The following is a 19,838-nucleotide window of genomic DNA, read 5'->3' on the forward strand; positions in this document are numbered from 1 at the left end:
TCCATAGCTGTGGATGAGTCCACTGACACCACTGAGAAGCCTATGTTCTGAAGAACCATTCATGTTCTGAAGAACTGTTCATGTTCTGAAATGTTATTGCTAAAGATTTAGAAGATTGGATCAGTTGTACTTTTTTTTTGAATACTTGAAACCCTTTTTTTGTGGAATATTTGATGCGGCCCAGCCTCACCCAGACTCTACCTCCAGCAGCCCCCAGGTAAATTGAGTTTGAGACCCCTGTTCTATAGAATGCGGTTATGGACCGGTAGCCGTCCGTTTATTAAGGTTGAATGATGGGTCCACTTCCAGACATTGGATTGTGGATTCGGGTATTGTTTTTCTAACGTTTTGAAATGGATTTGTGCATGAATGTGGACTCAGGGACACGTTGTTTGGGTACCGGTAAGTAGAGCTGCCGCGATTACCGCATTACCGCGGTATCGCTGTTACATCACGCCCACCGCAAGAGTAGGCTGAATACCGCGTCACCGCTGTTTTTTTTTTATAATAATAAAATACCCTTCTCTCGTTGGGCTTGCGGCTCTGCAGATATACCCTACTCCTCTATCGAGGTTCCAAGCGACCCTATTGGGTACCAGAAAAGTCATGTGAAACATTGCAGACCACTGATTGGTCAGAAGAGAGACGCTTCACACGTTGGATCGTCTTGCAGTGCTTTTACTTCCTGAATCTCAGCCATTGATCAGAGCTCAGTCACAACACGGCTAATATACGTTAGCTCCCACCGGAGACCGGAGTGGATTACCGACGTACCGTCGCTCCTCAGGGAACGAGGCATAATGATTTTACTGCAACGAAATGTTATAATAAAAGCCCTTCGTTCTATACACTTGTCTGATTGAAAACTTTATTAACAGACCGCAGAATGGGTACAACTCTGCACGCTCTGAGCAAAGAAAGGAACTGAGATATGAATTGAGTAACGCTTGTGCCTTGCTATGGTCCGGTAAATACGAACGTGTAACTATATAACGTAATGCCACAAAACGAATGCCTTTGTAATCATAAGTAGTAACGTTATAATAATAATAAGAAGAAGAAAGGGTCGGGGGGTAACCTGCCCGCGACACAGAGGGGATACTTCGAATCCGTGTTTCACTTTTAACGAATGCGTGCTTGCCGAATCCCAAACAATATTCATGCTGCAAAGTCATCCTCTAAAGATAGACATTTAGACTAGAGGCAGGCTATATGCTATAAAGAGTAGACTACAAAAAAAATGCATTCAAACTTTTTTTGTGTGTGTGTGTGTGTGCGGTTATTACCGCAGCGGTAGGAAATATTTCGCAAATTTGTGCGGTAAGGAAAACAGCAATACCGCGGCAGCTCTACCGGTAAGTAAGTTATGTTATGGTTAAGCGTATGGAAGATGAACGTACAAGTTATGAATGCCAGGAGTGTATGCTTGGTAAACCATTCCAGTTAGATTGTGTGTGTGAGTATTGGCTTCTGTGATTCACTACAGGGGTTTAACGGCTTAAGCTGGGTTTTGATTATCAGTGCAGATTCAATTTTGTGCGTCTGTATGTGTAGTTGTGTACTACTGTCGTGAGTTTGAGTCACACTGGTCTAATTTCAGCCTTGGTTAACGTTTTTCTTTCCGTATGACTCGTTTCATATCTGTGTGTCTCGAATGTGCGCGCTGCGCAATTTGTTTACGTTGGTAACACAGGTCGCTAAGGAATTTAGGTTTGAGGTTGAAAGAACGACCCTAATGTCAACGTGTTTCAATATAAGCATTATGTATGGTGATAACGAGTATATTGCTGATGAAAGTCATACCGTCATTATACCCATACCGGGGTGTGATGTTAGCAAGGTATGACGGTATGAAAAAAATGATACCGCCCAAGCCTACTACCCAGCTCATGCCAGCCCCTGTCAAACTTAGAGCCGTCTGACATGAAATAATTTTTCAACATTATTTTTCATGATTATGTCTCACGGGTCGAACAAACCTGAACGTTATTGCCATAAAATAGAACGTAGTTTGTTTCTTTACCCTTCTGTGAACGTCTAGAAAAAAAGCATGTTATAAAAAAGTTACTGTACATTCACAGTCTTTGCTGCCCTGTCAGGGGTGCCTGGTGGTACTAAATCCAGATTGAATTCTGCCATTGGAAAGATGAGATTTGGCCATAATAAGGTCATTTATAGGCCTGATATTCTATATTCATATTTCAAATGGCATGTATCTGGATGGAAAAATTCAGTACTGTATCTACAAAAAAAACCTGTAAATCACCTGCCCTTTATAGAGTTTTTGTACACTTGATCTCAAGAAGGTGCTGAATTAGCTCAGTGGCAATTCTTCACATCTGGTCAATATTGGCATGGTGTTATTTACCATCAAATATACAAAATATATATATTGTCCTTTGGTTCATTACAATTTACTCAAGCATAGTAACAGACACAATATTTCTGACACTTGGAATACATTCCCTGAGGTCCATAGATGTCCCTAGATACCAGGAACATGCAAATGTCCCTTGAATTTTCTGAAAATATAGCTAGGGCTTAAGAGGTTAAGGAACTTTTACCAAGGACCCCATTTTCATATTAAGGTACTAAATATTGGTTGCTGACCCCACAGTCGGGTTAAGGCCAGGTTAGAGTCAAGGGTTCAGGTGTTAGAACTCACAGCGAAAGGGTCGGCCTGTTCCCAGGGTATGGGGAACCCCCATGAGCTCAGCCTCATCTTATCAGGCAGAGACTCTGGAACGACGAAGAACACAAAGGCAATGTCGGCCACGGCAATCACCGTGGCAACCAGGACCACAAGACTGTCGCCGTACTGTGTGGACAGGTAAGCCCCAATGGCCGGGCTGGTCACCAGGCTCGCTGCGAAGGTTGCAGAGACCTGGTAAAACAAAGGAACAGATGGGACGAAATGGGAGAAGAGGATGAGAGAGAGGAAGAAATGTATGGGAATGTGTTGCTTGTTACTTTAATTTAACAGTGCTTACTTTTTTCACTGTTAACACACGTAGATCTACATTTCTGTGGCCCAGCGGTTGAGTGCCAGAAACGTAGATCTACGTTTCTGTTTCGTTATTTATTTTATTCGCTATTGCCATTCATAATTAATCGAGGCACCTTGTGCAGGCTGTCCTGAATGTGTCTGAGATCGCAAACGGCCAATTACCACCACCTAACGCCTTGCGGCCGCTATTGCACTCCTTTTGAAATGATGTGGTTTGTGGTGTGTCCCGTTGGTAGTAATCACAGCACGGAGGGGCGCCCCGCTCCAAACCCTTTTTTGCGTGCATGATGAAAGATAATACCGATAATCTAGCGTTGATTTCAGATTGATTGTTGATCCAAGCGAGGAATGGCAACGTGTTTAGTGAATTTCACTAAAACGCTTTTTTCGCGTCTTTTCCTGGGATTACTCAGAATCACTCAAACTATACTCATATTCACCATGGTATAAAATGGAAATGTACGGATGAAAAAATGATCTGTTTTTTGCATGTTGACCGGAAGAAACTAATTGACAATCGACAACGTTATTAGATTCATAGCTATAATATTTAATATAGTTTTAGCTCTGCAAACACAGCATTATCCCCAATTGAACAGAGCGCTGGCGGCCCACAGTGCCCCCTGCTGAACGGCACTTGATGTTTTAATACTACTGTTGAGCATTTTGTAAGAGTATTGAACTTTTCACATGGTGGATTTCTCTTTTTTGGACTAAAGCTCTTCATATAGCTTAGGGCTGGGTATCCTTCTAAATCTTTTGATACCAGTGCCGAAACCCATACCTGGAATTCGATACAGATAACAAAACAATATAATAAAAAAAAATTCCTGATACCTTACTTTACTGAGTCTAAAGACATTATTCCATAATAACCAACTTTTCCCCACATTTAACAAAATAAGCAAATACTTGATGTGTGGAACAACATGTATTTGCATGGCATGTGCATGGTGACCTGTGGTCGTGGACAAGGGTGCGTGACGCTCCCAGGCCGTGGACCAAGGTGCATGGTGACCTGTGGTCATGGACCAGGGTGCGTGACGCCCCCAGGCCATGGACCAAGGTGTATGGTGCATTTGTGAAGGATGTTAATTCTACGTTAAACAGCCTGTAATCTCCTGGATCTCTTCTACACACCACCCTTCTTCCCAAGTGGAGCAATTGAAGTTAAACTCTGCATATATCTGGTGAAATGATTGTGCGCCTGTATTTTCTCATATTGCTAAATAGGATATAGTAGAGCCATATGGAATCCGCGATCACGGAATCGCGGAATTGAGCAATAAAAATGGAATCCACTATAAAAAAAAAAAAAAAAAAAAAAAAAAAAATTTACTTATTTTTTTATGTTGTGGAACTTGTACAGCACTTTGTTCAACTTTGTCAGTGCTGTAAAGTTTAAACCTTTTAAAATCTTAGACAAACAAAACACTTTGCTTTCATGAAATATTGTAAGCCGTCATTTGAGGCTTTATAAAAGCAGCACAATGAACACAAATCTGTCAGTGCCGAGTCCTTAAATAACAAACAGCATTGCTTGTTGTAGTTAACAAGGCAGAGTTGATTTTGCAAAAATATATATAATTTTTTTTTTTTTTTTAAATAATCAAATTTTATTTTCATATTCGAATCCCATGCCCATCGAACGAAGCTTCAAAGTATTTAAGACGGCCCTATTAAATGGACTGTTATATCTTATTAAATTGTGGACATTTATTAATTCCCACTTATTAGACACTATTTCTGATGGTAAAATGAGCGTACAAAGCAAAATACAGAATTCTGAAATATTAAAACGGAAAAAACGGAATTTGGAAAAAAATTAAATGGAATTTGGAAAAAAATAAAATATGGCTCTAGATATAGCAGAAAATTAAGACATTGCAATGTAAAAAAAAAAAAAAAAAAAAAATCCCCCCTTCTTTTTCAGTTTTTTCTCCCATCCCAATGTTAGTCGTTATGCCAATTCCCAATCCCCTTCCTGGTCGTTGCGCACTCTACCCCCTACCGTCGGTCCGGGAGGGCCGGAGACTATCACATGGTTCCTCCGACACATGTGTACCTAACCCAGCCCACCGCTTCTTTTCATCTGGCAGCGCGGACTCTCACTGGGAGAGTAACGTGTGGAAGGTCACACTACCTCTCCCAGATCCTTCCATTGCTGTGCAGGCGCCCCTGTAGGAGTCACTGTTTACAACGACCAGGACCCACCCACGCCGGCTTCCCACCCGCTAACACTGCCAATTGTGTTACTTAGTATGGACGGTCGGCCAAGCCGGAGGCACCACAGCCGGATTCGATACCACTGGCTATGTGGTGGTAGACAGACGCTTAGTCCGCTGCGCTACCCGGCCGCCCTTGACATTTTTATTTAACAGATTGTAGAATGGGCACAGCACAGCCCAATACACACAACCGTCAAGAGAATGCAGATCAGAAAAGACGTTAGTCTTGACTGTATCAGGTTCCCCCATTTTCAATTTCATAGCGGCCTGCCATGCAGACCTCAAACTCACTTGGGCCAATAAGAAAACGCGAAAGCCTGTGACGTTTTCAATGGCCGGGGAACCCCCAGTCCCACCCATTAAGGTCGGTGCGGGAATGGGGAATCCCCCCTTTTTCTGCCTCGCCAAAAGAGATTGAATCTCGTCGGCCAGGGCTGTCGTTGCCGCGGACTCTGATATCAGTCCGTTTCAGAACCCAAAAAACAGAGGGCGAGGGCGAGCAAATTGCCACACGAGCCCCGCTGTCAACATTCCCTCCATCCACACCGATGGTACTACTGTAGCCACATGGTAAGAATCACAAAGCGGCCTTGTAGCCAACTGGCGCTGGCCTGCTAAGAATCGTAGATAGGTAACCCGGTCCCTGCCGCTGTGCCTTGCAAACCCTGGCTTCGCCGACGAGGGGTCCCGTGGGGCAGGGTTCCTCCCGACGTGCCAGCAAGGTATCTCGTGGGGTTGGGGTTTCGTACCCTGACTCAACCAACGAGGCTGGGGTCGGGGCAATTGCACCCGAGCAGCAGTGCAATTGCACGGGGGGAGCAGCAGTCACTACCCCTGGTAAATGAGGCGGCTCCCCCGCTGAGCAGCGTCCCATGTCAGCCAAGCGATTAGCCCGCTGGGGACGCTGCTCCACGGCTGGACAAGCATAATGTGTGGTCTTCACTCTGTCTTGGGTGAAAAACTCCCCAGATACCGGCAGCGCCAGTCCCGCGCAGACTACAATGGGAAAGAAACATGAATTAATGAATGAATGAAAACTTCCCCCATTTTCAATTCATTACAATACATAACCCTACGGCTTCATCCAACATTTTTATAACTAGAGTTAAAGGATAACCCTCGTTATTATGCCGTTCCGAGCGTTGAAAACATGTTTGGGTGACATCGCTACACGTTTGTTCCAACCAAACAACGACATGGGTGCCTGTGAAGTTTCACAATGGCCGGGAATCCCCCCCCCCCCCCCCCCGGTAACCCTACCTACGCACTCGCGTGATGACGCTGACGCGCACGAGAGGTCCCCGAGTGAAGAGGCACGCTCGTTTTGAGCCACGTCCTCTCCCTTCATCGTCAGAATCCCACTGAGGATATGAACATCCCCAAGGAGAAAAGGGAAGGGGTTTACCCCCGCCCACCCTCGCGTAAAATACAAAAATATGAGGTGAAAGCACGGAGCGGCGCCACTAGCTGTGTTTAATGAAAGACACCCACAATAATCGTGTGCTTGTTTTCACCATGAACAACAACATAGCAGCCAGCTACCAAACGTGTGCTCAGGGTTGTGCCTGTTCAAAAGGCGCAGCCCCACGTCTCCGTTTCATAAGCAAAATACTTGTCGTCCGTCATGCCTTTCACTTTATCACGTGAAAAAAGCACACAGACTGAGTGAAAGAGAGAGGGGCCGCGCCCCTGGCTATGTGCTATGTACATTGCTTGCAAGCTAACATGATAGCCACACCAATTGCGAATTTCAGAGTCTACGCCTGTTTAGAAAGGCGTGTTCCCATATGAATCCCGCAACTCTCCCCGGGCCCACACACAAGAGAACGCCACCCGTCAACTTTGGCTGTTACAACAGACAAACAACGGGCCTCCATTACTTATTTCGTACGAGGGATATCTCAAAATACAGTGAATAAACACACGCACGTTACAAACCAAAACTCGTCACTCCTTTAGAGGGACCTTTTTATTCAACGTAGTATTTCAACGTAGTATTTCGAGGAGGGGGTGGGGGGGTTTGATGTACCAGAGAGAGAAAACAGAGGGAGAGAGATGAAGGAAGAAGGGGAGGGGGGATACAGCCTGGCAGGCATAGCCCCGCTCCTTACCTGCTGATGGCGTGGTGCTTCCTCCTCGAGGTGAGCTCCACTGCACTCCACAGCAGAGTCTTCCTCCATGCGTACTCTACCGTCCGCTCGCATTCTTTCTCGGCAGGGGCAGGAGCATTGGCAATGGTATTCCGTTTGCTCGCGCAGCAGCTGCCATGAGCTCGGGAAAGAGGGCACGCACCCTGCGTTCTCCATTCTACCCGGCTCGCATCCCTCGCGCACGGGTAGCTCACCACTTGGTAGGTGGGAGCCGATGCCCGACGCTGAAGAAGGGGCGTCCCGTCTCGGAGTTGGCAAGTTTAATCCAGTCTCGAAGTACAGGGCTTCCCAAATACGAGACCAAAGCCTCCTCTGAAACTCCCTGAGGAGGTGGCTCTGATACCGCTGGGGAGCTGGAGCTAGGCCTCTCACAGTCACTGGGGAGGAGTGTTCAACGGCTGCCCGGCGACGCTCGTCCAGCCCTGCACGCCGCTGCGGCTCACCTGCCTGCCACAAACGTGGAGTCAGGGAACCCCCGCGGCCCACAGAGGAGGTTGCGACTGCCGGTGGTGGTGCCATCTTAACTTTTTCCTTTAAAGGGAGAGTAGGCAAAAAGAAAAAGACAGCAACACAAATGACTAATCTAACTAACAAACTTTCAACGCTGCGAAGTGGTGCACTGCCACGGACTTCCATGATGTTGAAAGAAGGGAAGAGCAGGAGTACGGCCACACCCTTCGCTTATATCCATGGGCGGATGTGGGCGTGGCCGGACAGGTGTAGGTGCATTGTTGCTGAAAGTTTTCAAATTCACAGTATGTGATGGGGAATATTCCAACAGAGCAGAGCGCAGAGCTATATACGAAATATAACTATATGAGTGTTCGGTATGAGAGTTCAGTTACCAGTCCGTAGGCAGTGCTTCTCTCATGCTCCTCTGTGATGTCGGCAACGTAGGCAAAGATGACAGAGAAGGTCACAGCAAAGATTCCAGACACAGAGATTAGAGCAAAGTACCACCTAGAAAGAGACATGGGGGAGAGAGAGAGAGCGAGAGCGAGAGAGAGCGTGAGAGAGAGAGAGAGAACAAGAGAAGGGGGTGAGGGGTTGGGACACCCAGAGAGAGGGCAAGAGAGGGGGGAGAGGGAGAGAGAACCAGAGGTGAGAGTAAAATACATTGTACACAAAGTAGTGTGTTCATTTAATTAGATCAATGAATAGAGGGAAATGGTTATGTAATGACAGAGTTTGTTGTTAAACTTCCAAGAGGACGGCACAGCTGGTCCCTGTTCCTCGTACCTGGCTAACTGAGTTAGCCGGATAATTTTCAGGATAACTTGGACATTTCGGTTCCCCGAAGCATGTTTGTCTAAATCACTATGGCAACAGATCAAAAAGTTTGAACCTGCTCCATCACAGGGTTTAGTTCAGTTAGCTGGATAAAGTGGCCACGCCCTCGCAAAAAAATGCCAGCTCCCTTCCTCACAGATCCAATTATACCATTCTGAATTATGTTTTTGTGCTTCGTTTTTCTAGAGGGGGCTTTTGAAATGTAAAATAATAGACCTAAAATGCTGATAATAAATCATATTCAGCCTATGGATTTACTTTGTCCTAAATAATGCACGTCATAGCTATACGGCGCTCGCGAGTCGCGACACACTATGTGGTTATTTTAATAACTGAGCATTGCAAATGTGAATCCCACAGGGATATTTTTAAAAAAAAATTACCTATCGGGCGTTTGGCTCTGATTCGTTTCATATTCTCCGCTATGGATGTATTTGCTTAACGGAGCGCCCGGATTGTGTTTCATTCAAGCATAAATTGAAGCGTCTTTATGCATGGATCGTGGATGTGAATTACGACAAATCTGAATCTGTGGATTGTTGAATTGTATCACTGTCACGTTATTGTGATATTGTAACTAACTGGGATTCAAATGGCTGAGGAGATGCGCTGTTTGACGGATTTGATGACGTGGACGTGACTTGAGAAAAGTTAATGAGCAATTGCAAGCCTTTGACGTTTTGATGAATGAATTTGAGAAAATGCATGATGTATCTGTTCAAGCACTGTTATCTGATGATGAACAAGAGGGTGATGAACATGAGGTTAATCAATTCAATGCATGTATGGATGATGTCCGAAACAGATTAAAACCTGATTAATAGTGAAACTAATAGTGAAATAGTGTATAGCCTCCAAGCCTCTCTGACACGTTATTTCGGGGGTCGCGCCTTGAAAACTTTGGGAACCATGTATTTATATAGTACATGATACCTAAGCGCATACAGTACAGATTAGTGTTGTCATGATACTGGAATTTCGACTTCGATACGATACCTTGAAAATAAAATAAAAAATATTATATATATATTTTTTCTTTTTCTTTTTTTAACAAATTTTGCTTTTGTTGCTGGTTGATTCTCCTCAGCTTCTCTCTGGTACTATACGAGAAGATAAATACACTTTTAAAACCCGTTGTTTTAAAAAGTGAGAGAGAAGAAATGTGTGACTGGCACCTACTGAGCGCACCTTTCTAGTTTTGTACTAGTGTAGTATGGATGGGCTCGACCTGACGTTACTCCGTTTCCATGAAGTAATTATAAAAGGTGGCCAGCTAGCTAGCATAAGCTAACGGAGCTAACGGACTAGCTAACGTTAGCTAATAGCTTTGTTTACAAACTGAAGACAGGTCTGACGCGTCTGTGAGGGGGAGGAGGCTGCATGCGTGTACTGGTGTAGTGTGGGTGGGCTCGGCGTTACTCCGTTTCCATGAAGTAATTATAAAGGTGGCCAGCTAGCTAGCATAAGCTAACGGAGCTAACGGACGGAGCTAACGGACTAGGGGTGGGAATCACCAGTTTCATCACGATACGATACGATATCGATTCTTTGGACAACGATACGATATTTTCCGATATCACAAAGTCTGCCACGATACGATACGATTCGATGCAGGTGCCTGCGATCGATATGAGACGATATTATATGCCCATTTAACACAATCAGTAACATTTAAATCAACAAAAAAAAGGCAATGGAAATATCATTTGACATTTTTATTTTTGAGCTCTTCCAGACATTTAAATGAAAAACAATCTATTGTTTTTAATACAAATAGACCTCCTGTTCACTGTTTTTGGTTAGTTTTTCTTTTTTTTCTCGATATTAATATCCTATTCACTGTCACAGAGCTGTATTTTGGCTGGAAAAGGCATATTGGGAGTCCGAAGGTGCAGTACCGGCCAGATCCTGGTAGTGGCGCTGTCTCGAGAATGCAGTCCTTCCCAGTCCCTAATGGACCTCTGCTATTCTCTCTATGGCTTTATCAGCTTAGCTTAGTTCGCTTACGCTAACGCAACGTTAATTTCGGTATTTAACGCGATGTGGGCATAAAGGAATGGCGAGGATGGAAAGCATGTTAGATGCATTTGACCCCTTGTGGGGAAAAAAACAACAGGCACTTATTTCGGGTCGCAAAATAGGCAGACTCTGAAGCAATGCTGTCTAACGTCTACACACACGGAGATATTGTTGTTGCGGCCGGGCGGATATGCTCATCAGGGGATTTTCAAAATAAGAGTATCGCAATATGAATCAATCTTTTTACGTTGCATCGATCCTATTTGATAATTGATAATAGATCGATATATCGATCTGGATCGATGTATCGTCCCACCCCTATAACGGACTAGCTAACGTTAGCTAATAGCTTTGTTTACAAACTGAAGACAGGTCTGACGCGTCTGTGAGGGGGAGGAGGCTGCATGCGTGTACTGGTGTAGTGTGGGTGGGCTCGGCGTTACTCCGTTTCCATGAAGTAATTATAAAGGTGGCCAGCTAGCTAGCATAAGCTAACGGAGCTAACGGACAGAGCTAACGGACTAGCTAACGTTAGCTAATAGCTTTGTTTACAAACTGAAGACAGGTCTGACGCGTCTGTGAGGGGGAGGAGGCTGCAGCAGCTTGTGTCTGTTGGTCTCTGAGGAGGAGGACAGCAGCGTGTCTGTCTGTCAACAACTTGCAGGAGCAAGCCAGCTGGTATCGATACTGCAGAAAGTATCGGTATTTCGGGAAATGAGTATCGAAACCGTTTTAAATATTCAGTATCGGTATGTATCGATAATTCGATATTTTTGACAACACTAGTACAGATATCCTCATAAGTATCTATTCATTCGTATCAATTAGACACTCTTTGGGCTTGTTTTTATCTACTTATTCTGAAAGAGTTGAACTAATTATTTTCGCTAGCAAGATCTCATTCGATTATTCATCCAATTAAGCCTACTGCCAGCAGGCACATTTAAAGAAATATAATGTGATTGATTGGGGTAATGAGGGACTTAAAATTTGCCTATAGATATGCATTTAACTTGTCGGCGAGGCTATTGAGCCGTACTGTATTGTACCCATTCTGCAATCTGTTAATAAAGTTTTCAATCAATCAATCAATGCCGTTAGAAAATCAGGATTTCTGCTATCGACACCTGCTGTCTTTTCAGGTGATGCGGCCGCACTCAATTATCCTGAGTATCAAGTCTGGTTCAAATTAACGAGAGTGAATCAGCGTTCGATGTCTGGTTTCAAACATCGGGTTAATTGAATCTGGCTAATGGGACTTTCGACTTAGTTGAACCAGGTACGGGGAATAGGGCCCTGTTCTATACTTCCATGTCTTCTTAGTAGTACAGTATAGTAAAGGACCACAATGGAAACAAGACACTTTTATTGTGTTACCCTGACACGTTCCTTTTTATTGATGCACTTGCTTAACCACATCCCTTTACCTTGTTCCACGTATATATTATCTAGGTGTGGCTTTCCACATCGACCTACAGCCTGAGGAAGACCCAGTATATTGTTTGAAAATGTACATCGTCTGTTAAACCTTCAAATTGAATTTACTTCAGTAAATGAACTTTTTCAAAAAGGCACCCATTCAAAAGCATCCTTTTTTGGTTGCATCTCTTTTTAAACAAGAAATACACTATTATGTACTATATACTATTGCAGGTATACTATAATGTAATGTGTACTGTAATGTGTACTATACGTGTGCACTGAAATGTGTACTATATGTATCTACTATGTATGTATGTAAATGAAAAAAAAATGAAAAATTTGGTGATTTATGGAATGACCGTTGTTATGTGTCCAAAGCCCGAAATAAAAAAATAACTGAACTGAAACAAGAAATTACAAATTAATCTGTCAAATAACAACCCCCCCCCCCCCCCCCCAAATATGACACATTGGAGTGTGCAGTAGTGATACCACGTTGATGCAACACCCATGTGAGAATGCTGTTCATCGACTTTAGCTCAGCATTCACCACAGGGAAAATGGCAGGCTTAACACTCTCTGGGTCTCCTCTTTCTTAGGACTACAACAATTTCATGACAGCTTCCTGTCCTCACGTCTAAAACCTCTGATTTCTGATGCAATGCGCACTTGCGCAGAGATTTTATATAAGCTCATATTTCGCTAATAATAATTAAAATCATTGCTAAACAAACGTAGTGCTGTAAATATACACTTTGACTGCTGTTTTGATATGGTAAGGGTTTTTACTCTTGGGTACATTTGAAGAAGAAAGACAACATCACTTAATAGTAATACAGACTGTTTTGTGACGTGAAATATATTTATTTATATATATATATAAATCTCGGCCCGGTACCGGGGGTTAAGAGGTTAACGTTACAGCTGGGCAGGATGCGCTAGTTAGCCAACACTAGTTAGCCAACACTAGTTTGAACGTGGATCATCCAAACTTGTTGCTAAACTTGGTGACCTCGTGGAAATTAAGGACCTCAACAAGAACACATATGGCAACAGCTCTGCCTCTGCCGGAAAGCACTGCAGAGGGTTGTGAAAACAGCCTAACGCATCACTGGTACATCACTTCCTGCAATTGTTCAACACAAAGAGTGTCCGAGGAAGGCACACAGTATCGTCAAGGACACCACTCACCCCAATCACAGACCGTTTGCCCTCCTTCCCTCTGGAGGGCGCTGACAGCCTCCCCACCACCCAGCCTATAATCCTTCATCTATAGTCTATCCTTATAACACTGTATATACATTTATCTATACCTACTCATATTACTTAAACCACTGGCCAGACTGGTTTATTACCATTAGGGATGCACCGAAGGGAAATTCTTGGCCGAAACAGATACCGAAAATAGGAAACAGTTGGCCGAAAACAGAATGCCGAAAGGCAGAAAATTATTAATAGAAATATATATATAATGTTGTTTTTTAGCTACCTGATTATGACAAAAGACATGATTATGGCAAAACTTTACTTAAATAATATTAATAATCACTATTATGGGTCCATAAAACATTTATTCAGCACTTTTGAATGCATACATTAATTCAGGGCTGTACGTTAACTTTTTTTGCACATAGCACTGGTGCTACAGAGGTTGATAGTTTTGTAGCACAGGCCAAAATCTTGTAGCACAAGTATAAAACGTGTTATATTTGTAACAGTCACAAATGTGCCTATTGTATTTGTGTTATTTAGTTGCAGTGCCATGTTTGGCTGTCATTTAGTATATCGCCATGTGTTATTATTACTATAATACTCTCATATGCTATTTTCAATTAATATCATAAAACATAGAAGTGGGGTCGGTTGGGGGACACACACACAATGGGGGACCCTGATGTAAACAAGACAAACGTCTTTCTCTGGTCTGCATCCCCTTAACAATTGTGTGTATTGAGCCGTACTGTACCCATTCTGCAATCTGTTAAATAAAGTTAATTCATTCACACACACTGTTTCAACTCACCACCCCCGCATCATATTGTAGTCTAGTCTGTCTTCAAACTTCCACTCCTCTCGAAACTTTTTTATATTTGAATATCAACATTATCTGTCCATCCTCAGTAATCCTCAGTTTACTATAATATACTCCTGTCCTGAGTCCTCCTGACTAGTGACTTCATCGTCTTTCCAAACGCACGCACACACAGGGAAGGGGAGAGAGTGCCCCCCCATTTCCCTTTCCCCAGTCCACACTGTGTCTGCTGGCTCTGCGCCTCTGATCAGGATTAGCTTGTTAACTTGTTAGCTTGCTAACGTTGTAGTGATTGTAATGGTACATAAACGTTAATTTCGGGCGATGTGCGCATAAAGGAATGGCGACGGTGCAAAGCATGTAGATGCATTTGACCCGTTGCGAGGGGAAAAAAACACCACATACTTATTTCGGGACGTGTAGGCGCACTGCTGTGTTAACGCAGCAGTGCGCACCAACCGACCAACGCGCTGCTCTGCTTGCAGAAGCACGGATAGGGCGGATATGACTCGTCGAGTTGTCAGAGTTTTTTCAAAATAAGAGTATCATATGCACCTGAACGTTGCTAGCTGTCGGAGCCTAGTTATTATAGCTGGAGCTGCGCGTGGGCAGAAATGAGACCCGCTACAGGATTTTCAAAATAAGAGTATCTATATGAACCGAGTCCCTATCGCACCAGTGCTACTGAAGTAAATCCATTCATCGCACAGACCGCTGTTGCTGTAGCACGTGCAATATATATGTCGCACTGTACAGCCCTGATTAATTCCAGACTGACTGCTGAAAGATTGTACAATTTAAACATTTTCTCTTTGCATACAACAAATTGTGCATTAAAGTCAAGTGCATTTTCTTTTCTCTGTAGGATAACTACAACAAAGTGCATTCAGAACAAAGCCAAGGTGCTTTAAAACTGCATAAAGATCTGCACACACGAGAGGGAGAATAGCTTATAGCAGACTTAATGATGTTACTGTAGTGGCTACAGTAAGCATTTTATATAAAAGTACTGTGTATTTTTGTATGACAACTAATAAAGAAACTTGAACTACTGTCATAATTCACGGCGTTCTAGCCTACATGGAAGGACTGTTGTATTTACTACATCTCCCGTGACTCTTAGCGGGGGATGACGTAGCTTAACACTTTGAGTGCCAGCGACGAGAGATCTCGTCTGTTTGTAATATTTTTTTTATTAGCGATTTCCATTCATATTTCATCAATCTAGCCTCCCGTTAACACTGGGTCTATGTCTGAGCTCCATTGGAAAAATACCGCCCCCTATCGTCTCCCGGATGGTAATGCACCCTTGTGGAATGGACTCAATGAAAACGGATGACAAAAAAAAATCCGGAATCCACATTTTACTTCTCAGCCATGTAACTGGAGCCGACCGGATTCATTGTGGAGCCTCAGAGGAGCGTGTGTTTACAGTACCCAGCATTGGATCAATACACGCGATCGATATTTGGAATGGCGATCAGGAATTGGAATAATCTTTTTGGAGAACATCTGATCTGAGGTAAGGAATCTATTTTACCAGTCTTAGGATAATCAGAGCTTTTTTCAGAGATATATCAACGTGTGCCCTATGTGTGTGTGTGTGTGTGCGAGATCAGGAAATAAGAGAATCGATTTTTCAGCCCGCCTATATCGCGTGCATAAGTACACATATACTATCGATAATCTAGCGTTTATTTGAAAACTATTCATAAATAGGCCGAAAAATGACAACGTGTTTTGTGTATTACAGTAAAGTGCGTTTATCACAAAATCTTCTGAAATCTTCTGGAAGTTTCAAGAAACGAGTGTTTTTCAAAATGGTATAAAACGGAAATTAACCGCTTTAAAAAACAATCCGTTTCGAGTCGACAATGTTGACTGCAAACAAGTCATTGATAAGCGACGGCCAGATTAGACACATAGCCATAATTTAAGACATAGATTATGCGTTCACAAATGAGAGTGCTATATCATTGAAGTGGGTGGCGGCATTCAAGGGGGTAAATAGGAAAACACGGCCAGCACGCGTCTATATTAATCCCAGCCCAAGAGTGACGCCCATGTGACCGCGGCGCGCGGCAGAGCGGAAATAGGCTGCTGCTCCGGCGAAAGAAAGACAGACAGGCATTCTATTGCCATGCTCTGCGACAAACTCTAACCTTAACCAACTCCGAAAAAATGCCTAAACTTAACCCTAACCATAACCAACTCCGAAATAATGCCTAAACTTAACCCTAACCTTAACCAACTCCGAAAGAATGCCTAAACTTAACCCTAACCTTAACCAACTCCGAAAGAATGCCTAAACTTAACCGGCGAAAGAATGCACGTTTATATAGAGAGATGATAAATTAATTAAACGAAAAAAAAAAGAAAAAAAAATTGAAGTGATTCGAACTTGTCACAAACTGGACCGCAGGCTCCACAGCAAGGCGGCGAACGAGTTGAGCTAACCGTCGATGTTAAAACGGGGGGGATTACGGCTGCATAATGCCGCGGCAACCTCTATGCGCCGCTGCCGCTCTGCCGCGGGGCGTGCTAGGCGTTGGCGCGGCCAATCAGGGAAAACGAGGAAGCACTCGGAAGCACTCTTGGGCTGGGATTAAAGAATAGGCGGCCAGCACGGAAAATGTTAAGAGAGACTGGTGAAAGTGAGAATGGAATCGTTGTTAGCTAGCTTAACACTAACGTTAGTTATAAAGGTTTTTAACCGCGACGGGCATATAGTAATGGCGAGGATATAAAGCATGTTAAAGACGCATTTATTGGACCGTTGCTCGCGGAGTTTACATAGAAACAGCGCAACTCCCAAGTCCCAAGAGGAGTTATCACAGGCTGCAGAACGCAGGACTGAAGAGCTCACGTTGCGCATGTAATGACTGAAGCCACGTTTTGATTATGTCATCACAACAACACGCTAGGTAGGTTACGAACGTAACCCTGTTCTTTGACATTCAGTGATATTTTTTCGATGCTAAAACCTTTTCGGCTGAAAGCCGAAAGTGCCTTTTTTAACAATTTTCGGCCAATCATTTTCGGTGGCCGAATATTCGGTGCATCCCTAATTACCATAGTATGTTCATACTCATACCACTGTATATAATAATACTGTACATAGTACATTAGCTTAGCATATTTACTTTGTCATATATATTCCACATACTGACATATGCTACTTTGCACTCTTGTTGTGCAATGACAATAAATTAAACCTAATCTTTCACTCTCTCACACACACACACACACAGTGGGGAAATAACAATATATCCTTTCAGCAAAGGTGTAAGTAACCCAACAAAACTAAATTCATATTAAAAGATTAGGTTTGAAGTTGAGAGGAGTTGTTGAAAAGATATTTGATAAGAAGATTTGTTAGACTCCAACTTTAGTGAATCTGGGTATTTACTAACTTAGAACCGGTGCCAAAATGGAACTTAGTAGACTGGCTGAGTAGACTGACAGCTCCTGTAGTATGCAGCCTGCTCCCTGCCCCACCGCCTCTCACATGAGCAACATGTGACTGCTCACACTCTACACAATGCCTGCCAGTCTTACTGCCCGACTGGCTGCAGGGTGTCCTGCTTTACTGCCAGCAGTGCCAGCTAGAGTGTTCTACCTTACTGCCTGCTAGTGTTCTACCCTACTGCCAGCTAGTGTTCTACCTTACTGCCTGCTAGAGTGTTCTGCCTTACTGCCAGCTAGTGTTCTGCCTTACTGCCAGCTAGAGTGTTCTGCCTTACTGCCTGCTAGAGTGTTCTGCCTTACTGCCAGCTAGAGTGTTCTGCCTTACTGCCAGCTAGAGTGTTCTGCCTTACTGCCAGCTAGAGTGTTCTGCCTTACTGCCAGCTAGAGTGTTCTGCCTTACTGCCAGCTAGAGTGTTCTGCCTTACTGCCTGCTAGTGTTCTACCCTACTGCCAGCTAGAGTGTTCTGCCTTACTGCCAGCTAGTGTTCTACCTTACTGCCTGCTAGTGTTCTGCCTTACTGCCTGCTAGTGTTCTACCCTACTGCCAGCTAGAGTGTTCTGCCTTACTGCCAGCTAGAGTGTTCTACCTTACTGCCTGCTAGAGTGTTCTGCCTTACTGCCTGCTAGAGTGTTCTGCCTTAATTCAGGCTAGAGTGTTCTGCCTTACTGCCTGCTAGAGTGTTCTGCCTTACTGCCTGCTAGAGTGTTCTGCCTTACTGCCTGCTAGAGTGTTCTGCCTTAATTCAGGCTAGAGTGTTCTGCCTTACTGCCTGCTAGAGTGTTCTGCCTTACTGCCTGCTAGAGTGTTCTGCCTTACTGCCTGCTAGAGTGTTCTGCCTTACTGCCTGCTAGAGTGTTCTGCCTTACTGCCTGCTAGAGTGTTCTGCCTTACTGCCTGCTAGAGTGTTCTGCCTTACTGCCTGCTAGAGTGTTCTGCCTTACTGCCTGCTAGAGTGTTCTGCCTTACTGCCTGCTAGAGTGTTCTGCCTTACTGCCTGCTAGAGTGTTCTGCCTTACTGCCTGATAGAGTGTTCTGCCTTAATTCAGGCTAGAGTGTTCTGCCTTACTGCCTAGCTTGCTCCCAGTGTTCCTGTGGCTGGAGATGGGACCCTGGGCTGAGGATGGAGCTTGAGACTAATGTCGGACTAGGGGCTATAACAAATCAAGTCAAATGTATTAACACAGACATTATGAACAATACAGAAACAAGGTCTAGCAATTCTAATCATTAAACCATCTTACAGCACACTAGGGCTGCAACGATTAGTCAACATAATCGACGACGTCGATCATAAAAACTCGTCAACGCAGAATGTTTGCGTCGATTAGTCATAAAAAAAATTATAATTTTGCACTATCTATCTTTGTGAAAGTGGCTTCTCAGCTCTGGTCCAGCTGAAGACAAAGCGGAGGAACAGATTGGACATTGAGCATGACCTCAGAGTTGCTTTGTCTACCATCACCCCAGACTTTGAGACTCTTGTCAGGCGCAAACAACATCCCCAGTTATCCCATTAGTTCCCTGGGATGTTAAGCTAAGAAGCCTGCTATATATTTTTTTTAGTTATTTAAACACTTCCACTTTAATTTGTATTATTTAATTTATTTATCTTGTTATGAGTGATTGTTGTATTGTTCAAATACATTTTGATTGAAAGTTGCTTAACACTTTGTATGCCACTCACGGCTTTTCTCGGGTTTACCCCCCGACCGTTGAATGCCACGTCACGAGTATTCTCGTTTAAAAAAAAATATTATTAGCGTTCTGAAATCATATTGCATCAAGCGAGCCTACCGTTGGAGATCCAGGCATCGCCGGCACTCAGATGTGAAAAAAGCGCCCCCTATCGTCTCCCAGATGGTAAATCACCCTTTTGGATTGGACTCAATGAAAGTGAATGGGAGAACGGATTTCTGACTCCACATTTGACTTCTCACTGATGTAACCGGGGTCTACCAGAGTTCATTCTGGAGCCTTGGTGCCACGGTGAATATGTGTTCTACTGTACACACGGTGGATCAATACAATTATCGATTTTTTCGAATGGCGATCGGAAATTGGAATAAACCATTTGGATACCATCTGACCTCAGGTAAGGAATCTATGTTATCAGTCTTAGGATAATCAGACTCATTTTCACGGATATATAAGTGTTTCCCCTATATGTGATATAGCTGTTTTGACTGTAAAAGCCATCAGGAAATAAGAGCAGCGATTATCA

At 43.6% G+C, this 19,838-nt stretch overlaps 1 protein-coding gene across 1 annotated transcript in view; it reads right to left on the reverse strand.

Annotated features, from left to right (window-relative positions):
* The window catches only part of mfsd14bb (major facilitator superfamily domain containing 14Bb), a 59,903-nt gene that overhangs the window by 22,400 nt on the left and 17,665 nt on the right, over positions 1-19,838 (reverse strand). Inside the window, exons 5-6 of the mRNA XM_084327515.1 lie at positions 8,231-8,345; positions 2,666-2,884 (exon numbers count right to left, since the gene is read on the reverse strand). Coding sequence (XP_084183641.1) covers positions 2,666-2,884; positions 8,231-8,345 — 334 coding nt within the window. The remainder of the gene's footprint in view (positions 1-2,665; positions 2,885-8,230; positions 8,346-19,838) is intronic.

The sequence above is a fragment of the Notolepis coatsorum genome (assembly GCF_963971535.1).
Source record: "Notolepis coatsorum genome assembly, chromosome: 1".
NCBI classification, from domain to species: Eukaryota; Metazoa; Chordata; class Actinopteri; order Aulopiformes; family Paralepididae; genus Notolepis; species Notolepis coatsorum.